The sequence below is a fragment of the Neomonachus schauinslandi genome, chromosome 4 (genome assembly GCF_002201575.2).
Source record: "Neomonachus schauinslandi chromosome 4, ASM220157v2, whole genome shotgun sequence".
NCBI classification, from domain to species: Eukaryota; Metazoa; Chordata; class Mammalia; order Carnivora; family Phocidae; genus Neomonachus; species Neomonachus schauinslandi.
Genome location: NC_058406.1, coordinates 75955757 through 75963737, shown reverse-complemented (window position 1 = coordinate 75963737; position 7981 = coordinate 75955757). Strand labels below are relative to the sequence as shown.

At 42.2% G+C, this 7981-nt stretch overlaps 1 protein-coding gene across 1 annotated transcript in view; it reads right to left on the bottom strand.

The window, feature by feature from the left end:
• Window positions 1-7851, bottom strand: part of EPHX4 (epoxide hydrolase 4) — a 43982-nt gene extending 36131 nt beyond the window's left edge. The window contains exons 1-2 of the mRNA XM_021690226.2: window positions 7592-7851; window positions 5297-5382 (exon numbers count right to left, since the gene is read on the bottom strand). Of these exons, the coding sequence (XP_021545901.1) occupies window positions 5297-5382; window positions 7592-7822 (317 nt within the window). The 5' untranslated portion in view covers window positions 7823-7851. The remainder of the gene's footprint in view (window positions 1-5296; window positions 5383-7591) is intronic.
• Window positions 7852-7981: the final 130 nt, after the last annotated feature.

Below are 7981 nucleotides of genomic sequence, written 5' to 3'. Positions count from 1 at the left end.
AAAAAATGAATCATGGAACACTTCAAAAAAAAAAAAAAAAAAGAGTCAAACCCAGGTAGTCTGTCCTGAGTCCATGGCACATTGCCCCCACAGTGGGAAGCCCCCTGTAGTGATCCAACGGCAGTATTGCTTTTTGCTTTTGACTTTGTTCTTCTGATATCCTTTGTCTGCAACATCATCCCTCTCAGCCATTTCCCCACTCCCCATAATCCCTGCCCTTTCCCCATTCACTGAACTCCTCACGCTGAGCATCTCCACTTCCAGGAGACCTCACAGGCCCCCACCTTTATCGGTGGGTTGGGTGGGACCCTTGCACTTGTACATACACTCTTCAGGTGACTGGGCATGTGCTTTATAACAATCTGTTGTGTCTGGTGCTTCCACCCGAATGGGAGCTCCCTCAACTGCCTGGTAGAATATTTAGACTGTGTAGGTGCTCAGTAAAGATATGTTGCAGGGCGCCTGGGTGGCTCAGATGGTTAAGCGTCTGCCTTCGGCTCAGGTCGTGGCCCCAGGGTCCTGGGATCGAGTCCCGCATCGGGCTCTCTGCTCCTTGGGAGCCTGCTTCTCCCTCTGCCTCTCTCTCTCTGTCTCTCATGAATAAATAAATAAAATCTTTAAAAAAAAAAAGATATGTTGCATAAGTGAAACAAACGAGTGGAAGGACTGAGTGTTGATAGTGCTAGAAGGACCAGCTGCTCAATAAAACTCGGTCCCAGTTCAAACCGTGAGGCAAGGACGACTGAAGTTCCTAAGTTCTGTTGGGGAATTTACAGTCAATGTCTGTAAAAAAGTGCATTGTTCTAATATCTTAAGTATGTCTTCATTTAGAACTCATTTAGTGAGAGATTTCAAGGTAGAAATCTCACATTTCTACACGCTACTTTGAGTAGCATGTAGAATCCTGCAATATTTTACATTTAAAATTGCATTAGAGATTATGCAAACATAATACCTGCATATTTCATTCTCTTATTAATAATTTAAATTGCCTTGCAAATAAATTCAACTATTGCTGCCATCCATGACAGGAGCCAAACAATATCTTCAACATTTCTAAGAAATAGGGCAGCTGCTATCTTAATAAATTGCAAAAAGATCTTAAATGTAACCTTCTCAGAATTCACAAATAAAGCATATTTGATTCACACTTTAAGCTGAAAAAGAAATCACCCCAGAGACAGACTGATGGGCATTTCATTCATATGATAGTAAACAAAATTGAACCCCTTAACAGAAGTTAAACATATTATAAAATCAGTAACTCAGGGGCACCTGGCTGGCTCAGTCCATAGAGCGTGCAACGCTTGATCTCAAGGTCACGGGTTCAAACCCCATGTTGGGCATGGAGCCTACTTTAAAAAAAAAAATCAGTAACCCCTAAAAATACTACAAAGAAACAAAGCTAGCTATTTTCATCCACTTTTTTTTTTTTCTGGTACGTTTGGTAATAGCAGAAGACACTTCTAAAAAAGCAACCCCCTTCCTAGTGATTACTCTTGACATAAGAGGGCTTCTGGTTTACCAGGATAGCCACATTCAGATGTAGAATATCCTTTTCCCCTTCACAAAAGAGAAAAGGCCATAGTCATCAGCCTCTGTGCTCAGCTGTGTGTACCAAGAGCCCTCCCTTGCCTCAGCACTTGAGTAATGACGAATGCATTCCATACAGCTGGTGATGAAGACAACTCAAAGAAACTGCCTGCATCAGCTCCAAATATTTTTAAAAGCGATGCAAATTGAGGTGGAGAGAGAGTGGGAGAAAAACCATCTCCTGACAAACAACTTTATTTTGGGATAATTTAGCTAACAGTCTCAGAGATGCAGATCTTGTTTGATGTTTCCTTTAGATTTAAGAAGGACGACCCAGAATTTTTATTGTTTCCATGTAATATCTAATATTAAATGTCACCAATTCTCAACAGCTATTCTTAGGTAATGATGGTAAGTGCAGATAATATATTGCATGTGTATAGTGCTTTTCTGTTTAAAATCATTTTTACACACATTGCCAATTTATGATTATTTTGTTTTCACAGTATCAAATACCCTGACCTACTTGATCTACAAATAAGCTTGGAATTCCATATGTACTTAGGCAAAACTTGATTAATAGAGGAATAATATTTATACTTATAATGTAAATTTAAATTGGTTTGAAATGTCAGACAAGAGTTTCTTGCTTTGTTGTTTTTGGCTTTTAAAGAAGATAGAAATGCAAGAGAAGGGGCTTTTGAAAAAAGAGAGGAAAGCAAGAGAGAGACTTGAAGTGGCTTAAAACAGCTTTGTCCTAAACTCTAAATTTATTTGACCTTTTCCTGAATGGAGCACCTGAATGGAATTGACTAGACTCCTAATAGTTAATAGTGGCAGTTTGAATGGAAGGAAAGACAAAGGCTCAACACTGAGGTCTTGGTTTAGGGTATGACAGTCAAACAGAGGTTTCTGCTTATCAGCAATCTCCACGTAGTTGCTTTTGGACTTACCCTAAACACCTGGGTAGCTTTCAGATTAAGGGCCAGCAAAGCTTAGTAAATTCAATATGCTGTTTGAGTAACTGAGCTATGAGGGGTTCATTGTTGTTTTTTTTAAGTCATGGCAAGGGTGTTCCTGGAGTAAGACATCCAAGACTTGACTTTGCCAGAGCAAATGGGACTGATGTCCAAGGACCAGTGCTGGGCCTCTCCCAGGCTGTCCCATCCCCTGGTGATTAGAGGACACGTACAAGAACCACCAGGCATTTCTATTTTGCCAAAGGGCTCTTACGAAGAGTAAATAAAGGGACAATGCTGTGAAAAATGTACAAAGGTATCATTCTTAAATATGACAGAGAGCAGCATCAACTGTCCTCTATCAAAAGGGCATCATTGTTATTTGCTGTTTCTTCGAAACAATTACCAGGTGGCTGAAGAGGTTGTAGGTTTATGTTTATCTTCCTGGTAGACTGTTCCACATGTAAAGAAGTGAAGTTTCAGGAAAGAAAAGAGCATGGACAAGTACTGGGGTTGATATGAGGTGGAGTGACAGAATAGCTTTTAAATCTTTTCTTTCTAAAAAGTTAAATATCAACCCCCCACCCCCCCACCCCCCGCTGCAACAGATCACGAATTTTATTTAGAATGATGATCCAAAATGTTAGAGTGAGGTGTTCTTGCATGGTTAGCTAACTTTTAACACCCTCTTGAATGTTTCTATGAGGTGTGAAATTTGAAGGGTGGAAAGCACTGCTTGATATCAGATGATTATCATTCCTATATACTGAGGACAAACAGGAGAGGGCAGCTCTGAAGCTCAAAAGTGAGGTGTGCCTTACTTTCTGACCCTGCCAATTTCAGAAGGGCAGCTGTGAGGTTTACATGAGATGTAAGTAAAACACTGAGAAGAGTGCCTGGCACACAGTAGATGGTCTGTAAATGTTAACTAGCACCAGTTGCAGCAGTCAGACAATTCGTTTTTCACCGGTCTGGGACAATGGCCTGCCTCCAAACGTCTCCGTTACTCTCACTCTTCAAACTAGAATTCCACTATTGCATACTCTTCACCTCCTTTAGAGTTTTAAAGATTTTGTATTATCCAAAGTCCTGATTTAAAACGCAGCTAGCTCTCAAAGAGGTATGATCTCAGTGCACTTTAGTTAATAGTCAGGGAAAGGGACTTTATTAATAAACGCGTGGCGGAGGCTAGCGCTGGCGCAGGGCTCTCCCCACTGAGTACATGGGAATGAAGAAAATGAACATTTACTGCGTATTCACTGGGGCTATGTGAAAGGCCTTCTGCATATTTTGACTCTCTTTATCGTCACAACAACTCTGCAAGATTATTGCAGATGATTGTGCAGGATCCTGCAGAGTAAGTGATTAAGCCAGAATTCACCGCCTATGTTACTTTATGCAGATCTGACTAAGGCTTCAGACTTAGATTTTATTGTGAGCCAATCATGTCAAGCACTCCACTAAACGAGTCTACATACATATGCTTGAATTGTACTGGGCTGTTTACCGCCTAATTAAGTTGTCTCCAGATGGAAGAACAGATAAAAGTTTAACATGAAAACGACTTATGTTTATTCATGTAGGCGAATACAGGGGGAGAAAAATCTTTATGAGGAGAAAAATCTCAGAAAAAGACATCTATAGACTTTTTGCTCTGGAAAAATGATGAGGTACATGGGGTTTTGCCACACTCCATTCTTTTCTTCAATACCTAATACTTCCCCATGCACTAGCATTCTCAATGTATTTATTAAAGAAGTCTCTTTCACTGATAACGTATTAACTAAGGTGTATTAGGGTCAGATCTCTTTGAGAGCTAGATGCATTTTAAGTCAGGACTTGGGATAGCACAAAATCTTTAAAACTGTGAAGGAGGTGCAGAATACGTAATGGTGAAATTCCCAGGTGTTAAGAGTGATAATATGGGAGAAATTTGGGGACGGGGCATCATCCCAGACCTTTCAAAAGATACAACATATTCTGCCTTTCAGTCAGCTCAGAGGATATGATTATTTTTCATCTATTTCTTTGCATTTAGTTCGTGGACTGTCTCAAGATCATAGCCTTGTATTATCAAAAGCCTGGTTGTCTTTCACCACCATATGTAGCATCTTTTAAAAAGATATTAATTTTTTAAAAGTTTAATCATATGTTGTTTTCATCTGTACTTATTTGGCTCTGTGAGGTTCAAAGGAGAACAGAACATTTTCTCCTAGGTAACTAGCAACTGTATATTTTTGGTTATAGGTTTCTTCCTAATGTGAAATATTTAGGTCCTTAATTTATCCTGCATTCATATGAGCCTGTTGCTACATGCATAGGAAATAGTTCATCCTCAGTTTCCAAGAGTCCTCTTCTTTCTCCACTTTCCCCTCACCTGAGGCTTCTCCCAGACCTTCCAGATACTAGGCACTCTATACCTTTGGTTTCTTTTCAATCTCCTTTCCCTGCCCGATGTGGCATATTGTCCACAGTAGATGCTATAAAAACTGTTTTGTAGCTAGTTCAGAAATTTGAAACACTAAACAATACTTCTTTTAATTTTTCACAAAGAAAGAGAAAGAGGAAGGAAGGAAGGAAGGGAGGGAGGGAGGGAGGGAGGGAGGGAAGGAAGGAAATTAGGCTGGTATCATGCACATTTCTTTAGAATAGCGGGAAAACCATCCCTGTGATTCAGGAGCATTCAGGAAGGATAACTGGGTAAGAGACCATAAAGTAAGGTCGATTAAAAGTCTTAACAAGAAAATGACACTGTGATTAGCCAAGTCCTTACTGCAAAAGAAAAAGTTGGTTGGTAAGTTTACCAGAATTCTGGAAATCCGTGAAGCAGCAGCATAAGTGGTTTGCCTCTTTCACCAGCAGCAACATAATGAAATCTTAACCCCGAATCCTGCAGTACAAAATAGAGGGCATGGAATTTTAGTGATATTTTGCCAAAAGTAGTGCATTTAGTATTTCCATTTCATTAAAGAAAAAGCTCACTTGCATTATTTTTAATATCAAGAAATAAAATATTATTAAATTTCAAAAAGAAAAAAGCTCCATGATTTATTAATAGAGTAAATTAGATTTACTTTTGTTGACATTCCCTTTACAGTACCTTCCCTTCTTGTTCTACCTACAAGGTCAATTTATACGTTACAAGCTTCTGAAACAATGTCACAATTTGTGACTTTCATCTTACTGATGTGTCACATTTCATCTCATTCAAATTCCACAGGACATGTAAATAATTCTGATCTGAATTTATATTCTTGCCATGTTTACCTCCTAGTCATGTACTTTTCTCAGCTTGCCCGTCAAGAGCTGTGCCATCGTTATATAATTCACACCTCCTTTCCTTATTTTTAGTTCTCTCCTTCCCACATTATTATTTTAAGTCGAGAGTTGCATGTACAGCTCCCCTTGCTTCCTGCTCCTCATGTCATGTCAATGTATTTCTAACAGCAGAATTCTCTGAGTGCTCAAGACTTCTCTCTGCATGTGGGAGACAAGACTGCCCAAGGAAAATAAAAGGCATGGGAGTGAGACAGGAATACAGCAAATAAAAAGCAAACTGAAAAGAAGAAAATGGAGAAAAAAAAGCAAGAAAGGAAAACAAAAATTCAGAAAGAAGTGAAGAAAGAAACCAAGAACCAAAAGATGAGCACAGAGACTGAGTTTTATATCAGGTAACCCAAGCAAGAGGGTTTCCAGATGTGAAAAAAAAAAAATCTTACAAGGTCATTTAATTCAACCCTATCATTTTTACAGATTTGGAAACTAAAGTCCAAAGATATTAACATGGGTCATAAAGGTGGTTGGGAGCAGGGCTGTGACCAGAACCCCATTCTGTCCTACCTTACAGGACAATGTTCTTTCCACTCCTTGGTTCTGTCTCTGGGGAAACTCTTTAGGTAGCCAGATTAAGAGGAAATGCATTATGAGAAATTCCAGATGACTCTTTTTCACTGCTTCTCCTCTCAGGTTGGACTAAGATAACAAATTTGACTTTGCCCTCAACTGCAGAATGCCTTTCTAGAAGTTCAATAACTTTTTATTGGTGATGAGTCTTGGCCACTTGACTGGACTTAGTGAACAAATAATTAATTCACTTACTATATACTAGGCACTGTTCTAAGTTTTTGTTTATTTGGGTTTGTCTGTTTGTTTTACAAATATCAATTCATTTCATTCTCATACCAACCCCAGGCTGAATAAGGGTAAGAAAAATGTGCCCTTGCTCTTTTGAACTCTAGCAGTTGACCATCTAGCTCCTAATAGGAATCCTGCACTTTGGTGACATAAATATCCCCTCAAAAAAAGGCTAGTTTTGAAAGGCCTGTGAGTCAGACTGCAGGGTGCCTCCTGAAGGGCCATATCCCTTCACCACCTGGAGCCTCAGGAAATGGAATATCCGTGGGCTGCCAGGAGGCTTGGGATAAGCATGAACAGTTCCAGTCTGAATGCATGGTTGACATTTACTTTTTATTCCATTCCTTTGGTCTCTGACTTCATAAGTCTGCTTCCTTGCTCACAAACATACACCATTTATTTATTGTTTCATGCTGGTTAGGTCATCTCTGCGTGTTCCATTCTGCTACTCTGAATAAAGTCCTATTTCCAATGACTTATTCTATTTACTCTTCCAATCTCTAAAATTTAGGCAAGGACAGCCTCATGAGACAGTAGGGCACGACCAGGAACAATTCCCTACAGCTGATCTGAGCTCTAGAGGGCAAAAGGGTGACAGGAGGAGACAGCCTTCCCTTAGAGAGAGCAGAATTATCCTGGGTTGTTGCGGTGGAGCAGGAGGGGACAGTAATAGATATACAGGACCCTGATGAGAGAACCTCCTCATAACCTATTCTCATTCTCTCTGTCTCTCTCTGTCTCTCTCTCACACACACACACAGACACGGTCCCGACCCCTCTCCCGCCACACCTCGCCCCCCTTGCCTTGCCTCCCCCTGGCATCTTCCCTGTCCCCGCCGCGCGCTCTTGCGAGCCCCAGGAACACTAGGGGACGCTGGGCGTCATGGAAGGAGCAGCCCAGCGCTCTCTGCCCTCATGGCCGTCACGTTCCCTCCCGATACCGCCGGGCCCGCGCCGGCCTTCACCTTGATCCGCACGTAGCAGTGGGTACCCAAAGAGGGGTCGTTCAAACACGCGGGAGGGTGTTCCCGGGCGGCCCTCCGGAAGGTCTGCGCGGGTCCCTTGCCGATGCTCCACAAAAGTTTGAGCAGGTAGACGGAGGCGCAGAGCCCGCAGTAGCAGTAGACCAGGGACCAGAAGAGCAGGGACCGGATTGTGACCGTCAGGCGGAGCAGGCAATCCCGCAGCCTCGCCATCCGGCGGGGCCGGCGGCGGGGCCCGCTGCCCTTCGGGGACGCGGGAGCAGCGGCGCTCGCTCGGGCTCCGGAGCGAGACAGCCCGCGCGGCGGCGCGCCAGGCCCGCCAGCCGCTCCGCGGGAGCCGGCTCCGCGCGCGCCTCCCCGCGGGCCCCCGGG